General features: G+C 50.1%; 1 protein-coding gene across 5 annotated transcripts in view; it reads right to left on the reverse strand.

The window, feature by feature from the left end:
• Positions 1 to 19,053, reverse strand: part of TCF7 (transcription factor 7) — a 53,838-nt gene extending 34,785 nt beyond the window's left edge. For 4 of the 5 annotated variants that reach the window (XM_042826278.1, XM_042826275.1, XM_042826277.1 and 1 more), the window contains exons 1-3: positions 18,548 to 19,053; positions 18,384 to 18,450; positions 18,051 to 18,160 (exon numbers count right to left, since the gene is read on the reverse strand). In XM_042826278.1, coding sequence (XP_042682212.1) covers positions 18,051 to 18,160; positions 18,384 to 18,450; positions 18,548 to 18,742 — 372 coding nt within the window. In that variant the 5' untranslated portion in view covers positions 18,743 to 19,053. The remainder of the gene's footprint in view (positions 1 to 18,050; positions 18,161 to 18,383; positions 18,451 to 18,547) is intronic. The other variant, XM_042826276.1, reaches the window with a different exon arrangement.
• Between the last annotated feature and the right edge of the window lie 1,885 nt (positions 19,054 to 20,938).

Below are 20,938 nucleotides of genomic sequence, written 5' to 3' on the forward strand. Positions count from 1 at the left end.
TAGGTGGGGAAGCATTTGGATGATGATTACTGGGCAGAGCCCAAAGGTGTATTCTTCCCTTAGGCACAAGGAGATGAAGTGACTTGTCAGAGTGGCAGTGCTGGGAAGAAATCTACATCTCCACATTTCCAGACCTACATTCCCATCTAGTTGCCAGAAAGAGGAGTTAATTTAAATATTACCGTTTGCTGACCTACTTACAACTACCATCAAAACTTGGAAGTAGCGATCAAGTGTTCTCCCCTCCATGCTCGGGCTTTTTTAGGATAACACTATCTTTGAAGTACGCCTTTCAGCCGCATTAAACAGACAGATCATTATTATTTGCTCCACTTTCTTAACGAGTCCCTGTTTGCTGCTATTCAGTGCTGCAGTTTGGATAGACTCGAGCTCAGTTGCACAGATCTGCGAAGCATCTCCCCGGCACTGCAGCTGCTTGTGTTGGCATTGGTGTGTGGCTGCAGTCACACCGTGCCCAGCGAGTGGGGAGCACCTCTGCAGAGAGACCAGAAAGTTTGGGACCATGCATCTGCTCCGTTTGTCCTCTTCCCCTTGCTTTTCTAAACAGCCCTCTCCTTCCTCAGCCAGCCCATCTTCAGCACTTATTGGGCCACTCTGTCACCTTTTACAGTCAGCCTTCCTCTGCAGCACAAAAACCCCAAACCCTTTCCTGCTTGCACGCAGAACTACAGGCACAGCTGAATGTCAACAACCACAGCATGCAGCTGAAAACACTCTCCGTGCCCTTCCCAGCACAGAGCATCCCCTGTGCACAGCCCTCCTCTGCAGGCTCACAGTGTCACGGTTACTCCGCTCTGGGATGGGGAACAGAGGCTTCAACCCCGCGCCCTAGGCTTAAAAGTTGGCAGAGAACATGTGAAGAGGGCAGAGGAAATGGTCAGTGCAGTGCCTGGCTCTGCGGGCTGAGCAGTGCTCCCCAAGTAGGTCACGTCCTGCAGAGGGGAAATCACAGCCGCTGGACCCAGCGTGTGGCTGAGCAGCCCCAAAATGCCCCAGTCACACTGACCACACTGCGTGCAACCCTGATCCCCGCATCCCCACATCCCACAGCTGGCTCCTGGCCCCAGCCCCGCTGGCTCCTCCACCCCAGCGAGATGCCACCCCGAATCCCCCCAAACCCTCACCACTCTGCCGAGCCCACCCAGCTCACAGCAGCCGTTAGACATCCCCGGCCTCGCAGTAACCTCCCTCCATGCAAACTGTTTACAGACATTTATCGAGGTGGGCCAGGTGTGGATGCGGTTACCAGCCTGGTGACTGTTTACCTCACCCTCCGTTCGGCATCACACTGTCACAGACTGTATGCAGGCATCAGATAACGGCGCACAGCCCTGCACACCCGGCTCACACATGCACACGGGGACGCGGTTCACGCGCAACCCTCGCAGCAAACCGCACACCGACTATCAGCCTCATCTCTTTTTTTTTTGCTGAAGTAAATTACACTGAATTTTTATTTTTTTTTTACCCCTTTTCAAAGCCAATACACAAATGACAGGATGTTGTTGAAGGAAAATATGAGCTTTCATAAGCTATTATTATTAGCACATGCGCACCTCGCCGCCGCTTTGATCTTACTGTAGGTTCGTGTTTGTTCCCCCTGAACTCAACCCCGATGTCTGTTCTGATAGAGATCACCAACAATTAAAGTGGGATTTGTCAGCCTGAGCTGCGGGGCAACTGCAGGGGGACGTTCTGCAGAATGCACGATGCTCAGCTCTCCCGAAGCCTCTCGGCTGTGACGAGGTGTTTGCTGTAAAGCGGAAGGGTGGTAATGTGTACTGAATAAGCACCCTTTGATATTCTGCATGTGAGTTAAGAGCATGTTCAGGTTTTGTTTGCAGCGGAACTGTACTTCTTCCATTGTTTTCTGAGCAGAAAAAAAAAAAAAAAAAGAAATAGAAGAAACAACGTTCAAAAAAAAGCTGCTCTAAAAACGGTGTCGGTTTGATTTCAGGCAGCCAGTGACCAAAGTGAGTTTCTATATGCTATTATCTATGGCTTTTAAAGCCCCTGCTGACAGCTGGAGCCCACCCCGAGCAGCAGTGCCAGCCCTGAGCTGCCCCTCCACTGCCTTCGCAGGAGCTGTTTGCTGAGTTCCAATCCATTACACGTCTGCAAAGGTACTGAAGGCACTGGGATTTACAGCCAGCACTCAGGGCGCTGTGTGGGCACGGAGAACAGAGAGAAAGGGCAGCAATTAGGTGCACGGAAGTGGCTGTCCAGTGAGCAAATATGATTGCATTATAAATGATGGGTATTCTCACAGATGAGAGCCGCCAGCACCTGGCTGTGTTCATGCAGGCTTAGTGCTGTGCAGACACAGCACTGCACACCTTCATCTCTGGGAAGGATACAGAGAGAGCTGAGCACATCACATTTTCCAAGGCAAATGGAGGGAATGGGTGAAAGGGAAAAATCTGACAGGGACAGGTGATAGTCTTATAGTCTGCTTTCAAAGCTGAGCTATGCTCTAATACAGCAATGGGCCACAAAGGCAACACATGGGGATGGGAGCTCCAATGGATGGAGAACCCTCTGGGATGGGATCTCGCCCATCCATCCTTCCCTGCAATCACTGCTGAGCCCCAGTGAGTGCCCCAGGTCTGGAGGTGACACACAGCACATCCCCAAACGTGGGGCTGTTTGCACTCGGGGTGATGGCAGCAGCAGGCTGGAAAGGGAGATGTGAAGAGCTGTCTGTCAGGAGCAAAAGAGCTGGGAGCAAGAGGTGCTTGCTCAACGACAAACCGAGCACAAAACGGCATCAAGGGAGCAAGTTTTGGAGAAAGCCAAAGGAAAAGTTTGAAGAATTCCACAAACACCCAATCAGCCCCAACGGGAACAGGAACAGCTGCAATCGCAGGAGGCAGCGGCAGCCAGCGCTGCTGAGCGACGTTTCCATCAGTGTCCTGCCAGCAGTGCCATTACTGGATTATCAGGGCGGATTAAGCCTTTAGCCAATTACCCTGACTGGTAAATTGTAGATTGTCTAGACTTCTTCGTGTTCAACAACACACATAATGTTTTCCCTTTATCGTTACGCCATCGGCCCGCTCCTGTGGGACGCATCCTGCGTGGTGCAGGTGAGCCCTGCCTGCAGCTCGGCGCGGCCCTGCGCGCAGACAGATTTATTTCAGACAGGATTCTCATAAATTCAGAACGACTTCCAACTTTCTTGACTAGGAGATCAAAGAGGCGAGCATTTGCTTCGTGCCATCTGCAGAGCTGCTCGACAGGGCCACGCAGTCTGGGTGGGGGGGAGGAGAAGGGAAAAAAGAAAGTCTCCGAGATTATGCCCTCAAAAACAAGCTCGAATGCCACCCTCACATTAAAAAACTCTGGTTGGCAGTAACAATTAATTTCTTAACTGAAACCCGCCCAACTGTGTCCAAGTGTTTTAATTTGCCTATTGCTACAATATGCAAGGGAGCTGGCAGTAATGGATTTGCAATTAAAACTAAAACTGGCAAAGAAATCGCAAAGCTGGCAAAAGAGCTAATCTGCAAGCCATGATCACAAGATTACAAAGTGTTTATGCACATGCTAATTACCCGCGCACATAGCTGAGAATGACTTATAGGAGAGAAGCCTGGCTTTGTGTGATCTCAGCCCCTGGATCCGGACGGCCCGGCCGACATCGCGCCTGCTTCCCACAGCTCCCACTGCCATCAGAGCTGTCCTGGTGCACGCTCATGGGAGCAGCAAGAAGGACAAGGGATGGGGAGGCCTGGAGCCCTCGCTGCCATCTGGCTCCTGGTACTGCCAAGAGCCTTCGCCTGGTCCACAACTGGAGTATGGAGCCTGTAAGTGCGAAGTGAGCACCACGTGTAATACGTTCACACCTGGTTATTCAGCACCCTCGATGTCAACCTGCTGTCTCTCGGCTCTACAAATAGCTATCCCCATCAGTCCTTGGGCAGCAGCAGGTCTCGGTGCCCCCAGCCCAGCAATGGACACTGCAACACTGAGTGCAAATGTGTGCGTGATGCTGCGAGAGCAGAACCCTGCACCCAGCTGCAAAAGGACAGGCTGGGAAGCGGAGGAAAAGGACCCAAAAATGATCAAACATCCATGCAATTAGCTAAGAACAGAATGTGACAATGGTCAGGGACACCATGACGAGCAATTTGGAACCACAGGAGAGAATTTCAAGGAGAAAAGTGTGGCAGAGTAGTCCCGGAATAAAAGGCTGCTGGGAAAACTGAGATTCTTTAATATATAGGATTAAGGATTGCCAGTATCCTCAGGGAGGAAATGCAAATGGGGTTCAGACCATTTTTTCCATAAAAATTAGGAAGGAGAAAGAATAGACTTTGAAGTTCAACATGTTAGTAAATGAAAGCAACAGCAAAGGAGACACAAAGAGAAAGCAAGCCCTGGACGCCTAGAATTATGTCTTAAACACTTGATACTGAAAGACAGAACCTGAGGTGATGAGGAGACTTCCCTTCATGCTATGCACAGAGCCCAGAAAATCTGTAGATTAGAAACTGCCTGAGAAAAAAGCATTGCACAACAAAGGTAGGATGGAGTGCAGCATTCAAATGGGATTCTTCGAGCCTTATTCAGCCAGACCAGGATGACGAGATGCAAGGAGCACACGGATGGATGCTTTCGCATGCACAAAGAAAGGATTTGATAGTTGGAATAGCTGATCTCAGCGGGCTTTTCCAACCTTAATGACTCTATGATTGACTCCACGATTTCTGGAGGTGCTCTCTGCTCTATGAAATGGTGGCTGGAGCCAGTGGCACCGAACGATCTGAGGGGATATCAGGAACTCAGTGAAGAGATTTGCAGGCTTGCTGCACTGAAGGGGCCAGCTGCTCCTGACTGATATACTCATGGAAGTCCAGACTGTGGAACAGAAATACATCGCAAGGATGCACAGTAATATTCATAGCTGGCAGAGGATGGACCATCTTCGTGGTGACATCCTGGAGGTATCAATGGCTCGGTGCTGGGAGCCAGTGGAAAAGGGCAATTTGTGTTTGGCTGATGATGGCTGCAGCCTGTGTGCTTGTGTAAAGCAATTACAGAGTGAGCTTAGCCCATCATTACTGGTGGCCACGGAATGCCATGTGTCAGGAAACGGCATCTGATCATCACCAATGCAGATAAGCGTTCCGGACATAATTGGTGCTACAGAAAGGGTGATTCAAGGGAGAAGTGCTCCAAAACTGGGCTTGGAGAGGGATTTATCCATCCCTACCTGCAACGCACTGCCAAGCAGCTGATGGCAAATGCAGCCATTGGGGTGGCCGGGTGAACTCCAGTAGTCTGTGACACAGAGATGATAAACGATGATAAAAGAGAAGATGATATAACGTTGGTTCCTTCAGACCATAATCTCAGTGGCTCTACAGCTTCTCCTTGTTCCAAGTGAGATATGTGATCTATAAGAACTTAAAAAATGCAACAGAACCACAAACTTCTGTTGTTGATGATGTTTCTAAATGCATTTGAGAGGATTTCTTCCCTGATGTGCAAAGGTTGGCTGGCTGCTCTGCACCTGCAAACCAGAATCTAGATTCCAGGAGCTGCTGCTGGGGTCTGCTGCTCCGCTTTGCTCAAGAAGAGACCCATGTAGAACTGCTGCCTATTTAAAGTCTTCTACAAACCAGTTTAATAAAAGCTGACTGCATCTGCTTCCATGTTATTAGTTCTGCCCCAAAACTCTGTTCCTGGCAACACAATGTTCCACGCTAATGAGCCAAATCTTCCCCTCCCATGGCAGCACTCCTAAACCTCCACACCATTCAGTTCACAAAGTTACCACCCTGTTTTTCCCTCGGGGGAGGGAAGGATTGCAGCTGCAGAGGGGGTTCTTCAAATAATATGAAGGCCAGAGATCTGTGGGAAAATCTGCTCTCAGACAAATAGCACTTGGGGGCATCTGCAGAGAGAACCAGCCCCTCTTTGCTTCTGTCTGGGTCCCACGTCCTTCTGGCAGCAACGTTTTTTATGAACCACGCAGCCATTAATCCCCTGCCAGTTCATACACCCTACCATCCTCTGTGGGCAGACAGCACAGAGTGGGAGATAATGCTGCAGGGAAGTGGTATTTATTTCAGCTGGATTTTGCGGCTTCATGGGAGAGTTTCTACTCGGGGCAGTTATTTCTCGCTCACTCCTCCTGCAAGAAGGAGGGATCTGGTGCAGGCTAAGGAGACCGTTCTCAGCTCCTTTTCCTGTGAATTTTCACCCATTTTTGCCACTTCCCTCCATGCAGCACTGAGCTCGAGATAAACAGCAATCTGAGGTTATCATTCTGTCTGCAACACCCCGTGATGCTTCTCGGATTAAAGAGAAATCAGATAACCCTCATTACCTGACTGAAACTTGCTGCTAGACTTTTATTTAGAAGCGATAACGTTGGAGAGCTGGGCTGGAGCTCGGCTGCCCACCCCCCATCACCCCACAGCTCAGCACCCATGGCCCCGGGAAGGAGCAGCCCAGTGCAGGGGCTGCAGGCTCTCCTGCTCACTGGGCACCCAGCAGTCGGCTGCACCCACTCGTGCCCATGCTCCCCGTGTTCCTAACAGCTGGGCTGAAGTCATCAAGTCATCTTTTGGTTACAAACCTCTCTGTGCCACATGTGACATCTGCCTGCTAAAGATTTCATTCGCTTCTGACTTCGCCTCCAGCCATTCACTGACAAACTGGCAGCTAACGACTGCTAACAAATGATTTCCTAGAGATTACGGTTGAAGCCAAAAGAGTTCCAAGATAAATAGACTCATTCCTCATGACAAGGAACGTGAATTATGCATCCAGGGGTTTGGTACATGTGTCCAAAAAGTATGCAGTGCAATCCCAGAGGTTGTACTCATCAGCGCATTACAAGTGGGTAAATTGGAATGATATTTTGTCCTGGGTTTCACAGTAGGCATCCGTGCACTCCGTGTGTTTGGGGCAACACACTGGATGGCCCAACCACTGCTTCCACCCAACAAATGTCATCCATGAAGTTACCATTTAGGCTGAAAAAGGTTTTGAAGCGCGAGAACATGCCAATCGCCTTGAAGGAGCTGTGGTTTCAGGGTCACCTGCGACTTAATAACAGATTATGAAATTACAATTTGTTTAATATCTGAAAGCTAATGGTCTCACAAGCAGCACAGCTCACTTTCTTTTAGTCAGTCTTCCTCTGATCACTTTTGAAACACCTCCCATTGCAGCAGCCTGCTTCGATTTGGGGACAATTATTCTGTATGGATGTGGCTTTGCCTGCAGTGCTCTGCAAAGCTCACTTGCACATAAAATGATAACGCTTCAAAACACTCCAGGGGGAAACTGAGCCCCAGACAGAAGAGCTGCTGGGGGACCCGGAGCAGAAGCTGGGATAAAACCGTGCTTCCTCCATTGCATCCCTGCACGCAGGTACAAGACTATCCGGTTCCTCTGCTGTAAAACTTGGTAGCATGCCTCACTTCTTACCTGATTTTGAGAACATCCTGTGTTAACACACAAACAACTGGCATTACTAATGTCTGTGTAGCTGGCTGTTTACGTGGCACCTGGTGCTCTCTGGTAACAGGATCGCTGGGCTCCGAATCAAACAAACTGCAGGGCACAGGCAGAGGAGCAGCTCCCAGCCATGGCACCAGCAGTGCACCCGCCAGGAGAGACACAGATTTACAAAGAAATAACAGTAGGCCAACAGTGATGCTTTTCGAAGTGGATGCTCATCTTTCACAGACTCACACTTCCAGCACTGCAGCCTGCCTCATCCCTCCGCATGCATTTCCATACAGATCCATATACTGCATGGGTAGGAGTAGCAGATTGCTGTTTGAAAAAACGTTATTTATGCAAAGCCTAAATATCTGTATGTAGTAATTTATCATTTTCAGTCAGTGCCAATAACCAAATGTCCAGCACTGATGATAGCAGGTAACTTGCTGCCCACTGGAGTGAAGAAATGGAATCTTTACAATGCTTTTGTTCAAGTGCTGCTAAGAATCGCAGAGCTCCATCCTAGCAGTGCACATCTATTGTTTGAACTGCATTCTGCTCCCAGCAGGAAAAGCCCAGACTCCATCAGAATAGCAGGAAACCTGTCAGATGTAACCCTGGTTTCAGCCATCCAATCAGTTACAGAAAACAGACTTGGGACCCAGGCATGACGTCAACTTTAAGGTAGAAGTGTTCAAAACTTCTGGGGGCTCTTTCCAAACGTACCTGTTGCATTATACAGAGCGTGTATGCCAACGTGCGAGTCAACATTTCTTAGCATTTAGCTGGAAAGACACTGGTTGTATTTAGAATTGAATGCATTTATTCTGTGATGTCTGGAAGAACTAAAATCATTGTCTTGTGGAGGTGTTCCCACATCCATCTGTTTCAGGGAGCTAAGCAACAGGAAACACATCTTGTACAGCATTTAAACCTTCAGAGCTACTAGCAGCCTGCAAGAACTCAACAGATGGATTAAAGTCCTCAAGAGAAGGCTGCCACTGGAAAAGGACTCCAGGGCTGAACAAAGAACAAGAGCTGCCCTCTGTGTTAAACCAAACTGTAGTATGACTGCAGCCCTCACAATGAGCCACTTTGAGCTGCATTTCTTGAAGAGTTTTTATTCTGCCCCATTAGCATCACAGCTATACACGAGACTTCAGCCTAAATGATTTTCACGCCAGCTATTTTTGGAGCAATGTAATTTTCTTTAACACCTTGTTATTTCATTCAAGATCACCAAAGAGTTGACTCCAATTACAAGAGCAAACTGATTTTGAAGCAAACTGTTTCCAGTCAGCCTTAGAGGAGCTATGCACTTAAAACTTTGGACAAACCCAAACCCCAACCTTCAAACACTTGGATGTCTGCAGGCGCGTGGCTCCGGCATCCCCATCCCTGCTTACAAAAGACAAACGCAAACAGAGATCAGCACCAAAGACTCCACCAGTTTTCGGAAAGCTATCCCTATAGTGATGATTTCAAACAAACAACAGGCCAAAAACAAAACACAGCAGCAATAAAATAAAATCTGGCCAGCTCTTCAAAAAGATCCTGAGTGATATCAGCTGGCACGGCCCTGTTGTCTATCCCAGAGCTACAGCGGTGTGCACCAGCCAGGGCTTTGCTGCACACACACCAAAGGCAGCAGGCTATACCCTTCCATTCTTCAAAACCAAAGCCAAATTCTGATGGCTGGGATGAGGAAGAAATTTTTGTTGTGGATATATTACTGCATAATTACTGCAGATCTCATTTACTTTCTTCTGAATACTACAGCAGATACAAAGGCCGGGCAGATGCGCTGCTCCTCGTGTAATCACTGATGCTCCAGGTTCGACAGCCTACTGAACATCAGTGTGGCTATTGGAGGAAAAAGAAAATATTCTATGGGTAAGATTGGGAAAATCCAACTGATACCATCAACCACTGCCACACTGACGGCTAGGAACACTGTCACACCAAAGAAAAAGCCATCGACCAATTTTCTCAATATAATAAGGTTTATAAATCAATGGATACGATCAAAAAGGAACACCGCTGGGTAAGAAACTATTCTTACTTATGGGACCAGAACGTGGAAAATTCCACAAAGCACAAATGTTGCTAAGAATATTCAAAAGTCAAAGCTTTCTGTGGGTGTGCATGCATTGAGATGTCAACACAACTATTTCACGATCACCAAAATTGCTACTAGCCTGCATCCTCTCCAAATGGCTATTTTTAGGAGCCAGCCTTTCATGTGGTATAACGATGTGGATTTTACAAGAGCATTTATAATGTGTTTCATATGGTGCACAGCCCTAGAGAAATTGCTTTGTATCAGAGAAAGTTAAACAGAAAGGTTTGGGGTCGTTTTTCTCTTTTCACTTCTCACTTTGTATGACTGCTTCTGTCTTGGATTTAAGGCGAATATGCATATTTCCATTTCTCCTACACGGGCTGTCCAACGCCACATGGAAACACGAGCACGGCACGATGCGCTCCCACGAGAGTCACCTGGATGCCCACAGCCCCCATCACCCCCCCACGGTCAGATTTCAAAGCTCACACTGCCACACTGCATGAGATACAGCAGGAAGTCGGAGCTCAAAGGGCAGCCCTCAGCCTGGGTTATGCTGGTGTCAGGGGCTGTGTGCCGTCTCCCACGCTGGAATGGGCCTTTCTTCTTGAAGGGCAAAGTCACACAAAGCATAATTTGTAGATGAAGAATACTCCTCCTCGCTGTCTGTCCCAGCTCCCACTGCCATGACAGCAGACCACCAGCCTGGCCATGCTGGGACCTGCACCTTTCACATGGAAGATTTACAAGGGTCTATTAGCAAAGAGGGTCAATGTTTCCCCATGGAGTCATCTCTTCAGACATTCCGCATTCCCAATCCCTTTAAGCTCTTTACTGGGAAGACTGTCACCCAACCAATTATTCTATAAGCGTGTTTATAATTCCCCCTTGTGCTGAGACAGGCTCACCTCACAACCCCAGACCCACCTGATGACCTCAAGCCTTTGTGTCTTCCCTTCGCTTAGTCCCAGCAGAGGAGAACCCCAGTTTACACTCCTCAGAGCAAACCACAGCAGAAAACAAACCCAACATACAGCACAGAAGTGGAATTACTTTTAAAATAAAGGTCTTTCTTGGTCAGTCCAGATTACTACATAGCTCTACAAGACAGATGTGTACTTTGTATGTTACAGCTCAATGGAACAAAGGAGACACTGTTGAGATTTTTATTTTTTTTTGCCTATCATTTAATCAAGTGTAAAGCTCTTATAACCACAGGGAAAAAGTGCCCTAGATTCTAGCATCCAGCTTTACTTTGGTTTTGAAAACTTCCCACAGCATTGTGGTGCTTATTGTTTTGTTTAACAAAATACTAACTCTGGGACCTCACGAAACACAATGAAGCAGATTCCTCTAGCTGCAGCTGAGCTGTGGTGAGCAGCACAGAGGACAGGATGGCAGCAGGAAGCCATGGCAGCGCATTTTGCCCAGCCGTGGGATGCTCAACCAGGTACTGCTCTGTTGGATGGGTTTTCCTCACCTTTCTTATCTCAGCCTTGACCTCACTTGGCAAAGGCAGAACAGGCCTTCATAACCTTGGGGAGGGTCTTGGTTTATCAACATTCAAGGGTAGATATTAGCAAAAATGTCATCATGCAGGTAGGCGCTCATGAAGGACAGAGCTGTTTTCCAAGATCATTTGGAGGTGACCAAGAAAAAGATCCTGCTGTAATCAAGACGTAGAGGCACATGGTGTTGCAATCACTTCCTCTGAGAAGCCCAGCAGGTGGGTTTGAGCCAGCAGCATGTGCTGAAGTGGCAACCCCAGGGCAAGGACGAGGCCCACGGCTTACGTGAGCAGATGGGTCGGCGCGGCCGGGCTGGGCCAAGGCTGAATCCTCATCCACACTGCGAGGTGCCCAGGAGCCGGCCGGAGCCTTGCCCAGGCTGCTGGACCGCCAGGGATGGGCGTGAGGCTGTCCCTGAATCAGCGGGATTAAAACTGGGAAACGAGCAGCTCTGTCTCCTGTTACCAACCCTCTGAGTCACCTAGTCCTACCAAACCTTCGCTCCTGCCTCCAGACACAGAGATTAACGAGCGAGTATCATGTTGTGTGTATTTTTAAAGAGATCTTTGGAAGAACAGCACATGAAAGAGCCTGTGTGGGGGTACTGACACCTCCCGGCTTGGCAGCACGATGGGATTTTGTCAGGCTGAGGAGCTCTCCTTGCTGCAGCAGCTCTGCAGAGAGTCCAGGAAGCGGTGTGAACCTGCTCTCCTATTTCTGTGCCCTCCACCCACTGTGGGTGAATGAGGTAAGAGCACAGATGCATCAGGCTGGGAGAGATGCTGATGCCAGCTATCTCCCGGCACAGGCAGCAGTGAGCTGGAGTGGGAAAGGCATGGGAAAATGAGGGAAAGCAGCAGCAACTGGAAGGAGATGTGTGATGAGCGTTACAGGATTGTGCAAAGCATCGGAGGGCTGGGATGGGAGAGGTCTGTGCTGGGCAGCAAGGTGGTTACTCCTCAGACAGGCAGGAGATGATCCTTGAGGGTTTGCATCAGGAATTCCCGACACACACACGGAGCAGGGATTTTAGCAGCTGCACAGCAGCACGTGCTGGGCTGCTGTTCCTCCAGGCCTGCCCTGTGCAGCACAGCCTCCCCACAACAGAGGCTGCACTGAGCCAGGTCCTCCCTTTACCTTCCTTGTGGTGAATTAGCGAGGGGGGGTCAAAGGCCAAACCATCCAAAATGAACACTAAATTCGTTCTCTCTGTATCACTCAGAGCCAAAGGGCAGACAAGGCGGCGCGGGTATGAAATTAATGTCAAAGTATATATGTTCCCCCAAAACTGTTGATGTTTCTCACTGTTCGACTGTGATCTGCCACTGACTGCCATGGCACGCACACAGACACCGTCCGGAGCAGACTGCAATCTCAGGTCTGCAGCTCACATCACCTCTACCCCGAAACCTGCTGATCCTGCAGATCACACTGCAGATAGAGAGGGATACAATCCGAGATCGGGATCTGACCCTTCACAGATGATCTGCGAGAGCAGCCCGAGTCATCCCTACAGACCTCGCCACGTCTCGCCCAGCCACGGAAGTGCCCGTGTGGTTACTCAGACAGGAACCCTGGAACAGCAAATGCAAACAAACCCAAATTTGTCAGATTTTTCACTCAAATGTAGGAATGCAGAGGGTCCTACAGACTTATCGCAGAAAGCTGGCTGTGAGATGCTGTGACATGCTCTGCTTCCCAGAGCTGCCGCTTCCCTCCCCATTCACTCCATTACGGCTCAGGATAACAGGCTGAGCGGCTCTGCTTTCATCTCGGACACGCCGTGTGCCACTAACCCCCAAACCACTTTGTTCTTCCCAGTTAAAGTTTCAAAAATATTAATCATTAACATGGATGAGCTTTGGGAGCTCGAGTTTATGCTGTGTTTTGCTTTTCTCTCCTAATTCTCAACCAGTTGAGCTAAGAACATCTCGTGAACTGCAACAGCTGGGAGCTCGCAGGAGCACTGCCCTCACATTGCACAGCGCCGGAGCAGCTCATCAGCAGCCAGCTCAGCTCCTGTGAAGGAATGCCAGGAGGAGAGCAGATACTGTTGGGCCATCTAAATCACGTGCAGAGTTATTCACAGGCAAGGATTTACATAAAACTCGCTTTTGTTTCCCTGTGACATTTTTCTCTCTCTTTTTTTCGTTCCAAACAACTTTAAAAATAAGGTTATATTAGACCACACACACGCAGCGCTGTATCATGTCGCTGCTTCTTAAGCAGAGCTCTCTAATTTATTTCAAAGGGAAGTTCTGCTTCAAAATTGAGGGTGTGATATGAACTCAGAAATTAACGCAAGAATTTTCCTTGGGGGGAACCAAGACTGAATCAGACATGCAATAAACGACCTCGGAAGCCCTGCACCTCAGTACATCCACCTATCCAACAGCACGCTTTAACATAAAATATTATTTTCACCATTATCCCGTCTCAAGCTAGGTAGAAGAGCTGGAAAAAGTGGATTTGCTGTTTTATTTATTCATGCGTCTGTCTGCTAAAAGACTTATCCATCATCAGTCGCTGCAGTCCTAACGTCCTCTGCCAGGAACATAACCACTCATGGGGACAGGGCACTGTCATGGGCAGGTCCCATAGCACAGATCCTGCTACCAGGAAGCCTGCCTGGTGCTGGTATTGCTCTTGTACTGCTGGATCCGCACAGGGCTGCAGCTGCCAGCCTCTGTCAAATGGGGCACCACACCTGGAGAGGGATGCATCAGCCCCTCACAGGGACAAACCCCAGCTGAGTGGAAATGGGGGACTTTTCCCACTCATTTCAACAGAATCAGAACATCAGGAAAAAAGAACATTAAAACCACTGCTCCGACAGAGCAAGCCAGCATAGAAAGACCTGTATAAAGAAGCAGCTGAGCTGCAGATTTCTTTCATGAAATGCTGAGAGCACAACAGCCTCCCTCCAAAGGATGGAGCAGATCTGGGGAAGGGGCTGTAGCAGCAGCAGCAGCCAGTCCCAGTTCATGCTCCTTCAGCGCCTGTCCAGCACAGGGCAGCATTAAAGCTTTGCCCCTGGGATCAATCTTCTCCTTCTAACCACTGAAGGAGACTTCCAGCTCTGTGCTTTTTGACCTCATGATACACATTTGGGACCTGTGGCAAAGTGCAGTGGCTGCACTTTGATCTTGCCCTGCCCAAGGGGACATTTCAAGCCCACTGAACGGAAAGCAAACTTGAGGAGCTGGGCAGATCTCGGGAACATCTGCATTATTTCCTAGGCCAGCTGTCTCACGTGGGGGCTGTCAATGTGCAGAGATTTAGAAGGTACCGCCACCGTTTTGCTCCTACATGAGCTCCAGTTAGAGAGCTTAATAGCGAAGAAAATGATTTTCCAAAGAAATGGAGGCCCTGTGTTTCTCCCAGAAGAACAGGACATAGCCCAGTGCCTCAGCTTCCTATCCAGAACATTTACATCCTGCCAGCCCACACCCCACTGGTGCCTGAACACAAGAGGGGTGCAGTGAAGGTGGGAGGACAGAACCCCCCACAACCCAGGCAGTGCACGGAGCAGAGCCCAACCCCTGGGCATGGGACGGGGCCGTGCAGCCCCTGCTTCACAAACCTATGCACAGAAGGAACTTATAAATGCTCCTTCTAAGATTTAACTACCACATGGTACAAGATGTAACAATGCTCAGAAAACCCCCTCGGGTCTCAACTCAATTATACAACTGTAGCAAGAAAAATATTTTAATCTGATCAAAGTGTTAACATGTTTGACCATGTCTGACCTCTAATGTTTGTAACCACCTAAAAGGCTGATGTTCTTACTAAGGATGTACCTTAATTTGATTTAAAGTCATTTGTACTATTTAAAAAAGGATATAGTTTTATGATTTTGTATTTCATTTAGAAAAACAGTTCCTCAGTGCATCATTGTTCTTTGGAAGTTTCTTGCAGATTTCTATCCTGAAAATCCCATATATTCTGCCCTGGGAAATGCTGAACTTTTTCCAAGCATCAGGAGAGCAAAAGCAGACTTGTGCCACACGCATGTGACAGCTGAGAGCCGAGTGAGAAACGGTTCTCCTGGTGCCTTGAAAAACATCAAGATTTCAGGTGTGTTTGCAGTCTATGCTGAGATGCTCCTGACCCGTTGTGCCCAGAGCAGCCAACGGCTATTTGTGCTCCCAGAACACTGGAAACCTGAGCTCTGGCTGTTCTATCCCCAATTCCAGCATTCCCAGCCGCCTGCTGCCCTCCCTTCTCTCTTTGCCATCTCTACAGCCACTGATGGATACCTGTGCATGCTCAGAATGGTGCCCATCTGGCCGAGCTGCCCTAAAAAGCAGCCTGTGTTGGCAGCCCGCTGCCGGCCGAGCTGGATGCTGCTGCAGGCTGGCTCTGGCCACATCCTGCACTAGGTGAGGGCCCAGCACATCAACTGGCTCCGCGCTGCTGCTGATGTCAGGTACCCAGACATGCTCAGCGCATCACACAGGAGCAACAGCAGCACGTGTAAATAACACCAGTGGGTTTGTTTTGACAGAAAATGCAGTTTGGGTTACGGAGATGGAGGGAGCCCAGCAGGATGCTGGGTGAGCATCACCAGGGCAGGGCCAACCTGAGCAAAACAAAACCAAACCGATGCTACCAAGCAACTAAAACTGCAGAACAGCCAGCAGCACTACAGCGATGGCAGCAGCGCTCTGGGACGGCTCCAGCACCCTCACAGCACCCCGAGCACTGCAGCAATAATGGGGCTTGCTGGCGCAGGGCTGGGCAGGGGCTCAGCCTGCAGCCTCAGGGCTGAGTGCCCTCTGCCCTTCTGCACGGTGTTTGTCAAGTAGCTAAGTGCAAAACCTCGATATCGTGCAAAAGCACACACCTGGGTTCATGTTTTTCATTTTTTGTTTTTCAGGACTCTGAAATTAATCCTAACAGCAAACAACTGTTTCCAGGAAGCCCCATTAACCAAAAATACCAACCATCAAACGCACGCATGACTGCAATCCATAATCCCATCCACTCACACAACCTTCCCTCCAACTCACGCTGGAACATTAATTAAATGCACTTCTGTGGAGGGTTAATATCTGGGATCTCTGGTCGCAGATCTGACCTCCTCAATTACTGAAGCGGTCGCCAGATCACAGCTCGCAATGCACACAGCAGCAACACAGATGAGGGCAGTACACTGTACGGTGATGGTAAGATGTACACCGTCAACATAAACACAAGAAAAAACGGCTCGGAAATATAGACTGGAAGAATTATTGTACCAACATCAAAAACCAAAGGAATGGCCAGCCTTGAGAAAGGGGAAGATTTCTCCCCCCAGTTGCCCGTAACACATTTTTAGCACAAAACACTGAATTGGCTTTTTAAGCAACATTGTTAAGAAACACCGCAGGATCCCAGCAGAGCCAACCAACGCTCACTAAGGCCATAGGTGATTTTGGTGGCTCTCAGGGAATCATTCCCTCTCTGCTGCTCAGTTTTCTCCTCCGTAAGTTCCGCGCAGCCTATTCACATCTATCTGTTGCTCCAACAGTAACCTCCTGGATTTTTTACACTCTCAAGGGGAAAGGCAATTCACAAACCACAATCTGCTTTCCAGCTTAATTGCTAATAAATAGGCTGTTGGACTTTGTTGCCCATCTAGTAAGGGTTTAAGATTAAAAGAAATATCTCGCTACAATGAATAGATTAATGCAACTTTGAACTTGAACAGATTCTACACCAGAGAGCAAATTAAACGAGTTTCAATGAGACAAATTTCGTATCATCAATTACAATTCATCAGTGGAGCAGCTTTGTATTTCCGAGGGGTGGAGGGAACACCTGGATCCCCGAAGAAGGGACACAAGATGGGAAACAACTGAAGAGCTGCTTGTTCTGAGAGCAGTGAGGCTGTGTCTTGCCAACACCTTTTCATGCTGGAAGATGAAGGCAACTCCAAGATGTAAAGATCCCCCCAAACTGCCCCTGATCTCAGCAGGAGCTGCACCTCCTGTGTCAGCGGGGCAATGCAGGGGTACAGCTACCAGAGGACCAGTCTCCTCCTGCCTGACCGGTGAGCAGGCTGGGGTGGGAGGACACGGCACTGATTGCCACGAGCAGCATTTTATCACACTTCATTTCCCATGCCATGATCCATCTATTTCTCATAACACCAATTTGAAGTCCCTACCCCTCTTAGCAAACCAAGTGCTTACATTGAGGAGGGCATTCTAGATTCTTCGTAGCTTAAAAACTAAAATACACTGAACAATGTTCTGATCTCATCAGCCTACTGTAAATAAGGAATAACACCTGAAATGAATGCGGCAATGCTGGCTCCCCTGAAATGACACGAGCACAGCCTCTGTGTGCTGCAGCATCGAAATTCTAAAGTCCTGGTGGAAAATGGCAATGGGCAAAGACAGCTCTCGTACAGAAGCGTTTAATTCAATTATTCATATAGCAAAACTTTTTGTAAGCATTAAATGACAGAGAGATGCTAAAGTTGATTTGACACGAGAAGGAAAAACTTTATGGGAAGACTGGAACAGCCGTCCAGCTGCACGAGACTGAAAAAACTCCATTGCCAATTTCAGAGTTTAAGATTTAAGTTGAAGATCCTCCTTCCGGGTCATCACCCACAGCAGAGCCCCAACTGGCAGCAGGCCCCAGGCTGGCCATCTCATGAGCAGATATGTCAAACTGAAGCTGAGCCACGGGACACAGCTCTGGACACCAACACCAGCAGCTGCTCACCTCCAGACCCAGATAAAGGAAGCATTTCCACATTAGAGCTTGGGATCTGACTGTCGGCATCACAAAGGCAAGCCTAGAAAACAGGGTCTGTGAAGAAGCTCCCCCAGTAATTCGGGGAGAAGCAGCGCTCGCATCACTCCCCTTTCCATGGAACAGCACTGGGCATTTTAAACACAATTTGTCAGAAAAAAGCACACGTAGGTGCCGGCGTGGTACCTGCAGCACAGCTGGGCAGTGAGAGGCCGCCAAAGGTCTCCGTAAGGAGAGGATGCACTCACCAGAGGTGACATAGATCCGTTTGGCAGATAGGGGTCTGAGAGCATGAGGAAGGGGTAGCCAGAGTACGCAGATCCTTTATACATCCCTGGGTCCTGGTGCTTCATACCTGCTAAAATCAGAGTTCCCCATCACGATCTGCCTTACGACAGGTGGCTGCTCTGCCTGTCGGGGGGGACGGAAGAGGTGATGGTGTATTTGGGAGCCTTTTGGCTCCGTAATCCCAAAGGAGCGCACTGTAAGGGTGTGAGGGTCCCGGGGGAGCCGGGCTGGGAGCGGGGCTGGAGGGGGCCGGGAAGGAGAGAGGAAGAGCCACGAGGATCGCCGCCACTAACCATCCTCCATGTGGTCCGGGAGCTTCTCCTGATAAACCCTCTGCGGATCCTGCACGCGGCGGATGGCCTGGATGGGAGGAGAGAGAGAGAGAAGGGCAGAGCGGGGTTGGCGGGAGGAGAGGGGGGAGCGCGTGCCGGGGGGCCGTGTGGGGCGGCCGGCTCACCTCAGGGTCCGCGGCGGCGGCGGGACTGCCGCTACCCTCGGACTCGTTCACCAGCGAGGACTTGAGATCGGCCAGATCGCGCTCGGTGAAGGCGTTCTCGGGGATCTTCTCCTCCTGCTCGCCCTCGTCCTTGAAGGCCAGCATCTCGTCGGTGGCCCCCAGGTCGTCCCCTCCGCCGCTGCCCAGTTGCGGCATGTCGCTCCCGCCGCGCAAAACTTCCCCGCAGTTTTGTTCTCACCGCGATTCCTCCTCGCGTCCGTCTGCGCGTAGGTTGGTTGTTTTCTTTTTTTTCCTCCTCCTCTCCCTCGATTATTTTGCTTTCGGAAAAAAGACTTCGCTCCCTCTATATTTTTCTTTCTAAACTTTTTTTTTTTTTCCCCTCCCCTCTCTAAATTCTAACAAACTTTTTTTTTTTTTCCCTTATAAATGTTACCCCCTTCTCCTAAACTCCCTTTCGAATCTCCCTAAAAAATAATAATACAAAAAATTTCCTTTCTTAAATCTTTTTCTCCCTCCCCCCTCCCTCCTTCCCTCCCGGCAACTGGCGGGGGGCTCTGCAGCCTGCAGCCGGGCAGGCGTCGCGGGATGCCGCGCTCGACGCTGCCCCCCCCCCCCCCGGTGCCGCCCCGCGGCCCGAGCCCCGCAAAGTTTCTCCGGGAGCAGCGGGCGCCGGCGGCAGCCAGAGGCACGGAGCGCCCGGTGCCTGTGTGCGAACGCGGCGGCGCGGCGGCCAAGGGCTGCCGACATCAAAGCGGCCGCCGGGTGATTGGCAGCGCCGGGGAGGGGCCGGGGGCGGGCGCGCACACGCACACACCCGCGCGCACACGAACCCGCGCGCGCACAGCCGAGCGTGCAGCCCGCGCGCGCGGTCGAAGAGGGGTGTCTGCCTTAAAAGGGCAGCGGGGGGAGGGAGGGGTGTGCGGTGCTGCTGGGCTGCGGGGCTGTGATGTGGCGCTGCATAGCATGGCATGGCACGGCATGGCGTGGCAGTGCATGGCACAGCACGGCATAGCATTGCATGGTGCAGCACGGTGTGGCATTGCATGGTGCAGCACGGTGTGGTACTGCATGGTACAGCATGGCGTGGCAGTGCATGGTGCAGCACAGCACGGTACAGCATGGTGTTGCATTGCATGGTATGGCACAGCGTGGCATTGCATGGTATGGCATGGTGTTGTATTCCATGGCATGGTGCAGCACAGCACGGCATTGCATGGCACAGCATGGCATGGCATTGTATAGCATGGTACAGCATAGCATGGTTTGCATGGTACGGCATGGTGTTGCATTGCGTGTCATGGTACAGCACGGCATGGCAGCACATGGCAAAGCATGGCAAAGCATTGCATGATACAGCATGGCATTGCATTGCATAGCATGGTGTGGTACAGAACAGCGTTGCATTGCGTGACATAGTACAGCACAGCATGGCATTGCATGGTACAGCACAACACAGATTGCATTGCCTTGTATAGCATGACACAGTATGGCATGGCATGGCATTGTACAGCACAGCATTGTGTGGGGTAGTGTGGCCATGACACGGCACAGCACAGCATTGCATGGCACTACTTGGCACAGCTAGGGGCACAGTGAAGCCGTGTAAGTTTGTCTGCATGCACATCTGTGTGCACATCTGTGCACTTATGTTTAGCTCTGCTTACACATCAGTGCACACATGTACACACAGATGCATGTGCACACACATTTTCATACCCAGCTCTGGCACGGCACGGCACAGCGTGATAAGGCACAGTGTGGTATGGCACGGCATGGCGTGGTACAGCACAGCAAACTGTATGTGTATGTAGGTGCTAGCATGCACACACTGCTGCACACACATCTGCATGCACGGTTCTGCACAGGCAGCTGCAAATACACTTGTGTACACACATAGCTCTGTGTGCACTCTTCTTTGTGCACACAGCCTGTACATGTGCTGGTGCACACTGCTGCTGTGCTGCTCACACTATCGGTGTGTGTATGCCCACACGCACCAATACACACACAAGGACTCATGGAATTTCCTGAGTTGGAAGAGACCCACAGCGATCATTGCATCCAACTCCTGGCTCACCATCAGCACTCACTGCACACTCCTGACACACACCAGCACTTGCACACCCGCACGCACCACTGCACACAGCAGCACCAACCAAGACACAGCTGCCCGCAGCAGCATGCACAGCCCCACACGAGCACACGCAGCTGCACGAGCGCTGCACACTCACAGCTGCTCACAAATGTTCCAGCACAGATCAGAGGGCAGAAGTCTTTGCACACATCTGAAGGTGCACACGTGTGCTCACGCAGCAATGGCACTTCCACACAGGCACTGCACGTGTGGGTGCACACACGCACACCCTGCCACGCACTGCTGTGCAGCCCCCA

Source organism: Centrocercus urophasianus, unplaced genomic scaffold, assembly GCF_019232065.1.
Source record: "Centrocercus urophasianus isolate 14NV4802_14NV808 unplaced genomic scaffold, USGS_Curo_1.0 seq_26, whole genome shotgun sequence".
NCBI classification, from domain to species: domain Eukaryota; kingdom Metazoa; phylum Chordata; class Aves; order Galliformes; family Phasianidae; genus Centrocercus; species Centrocercus urophasianus.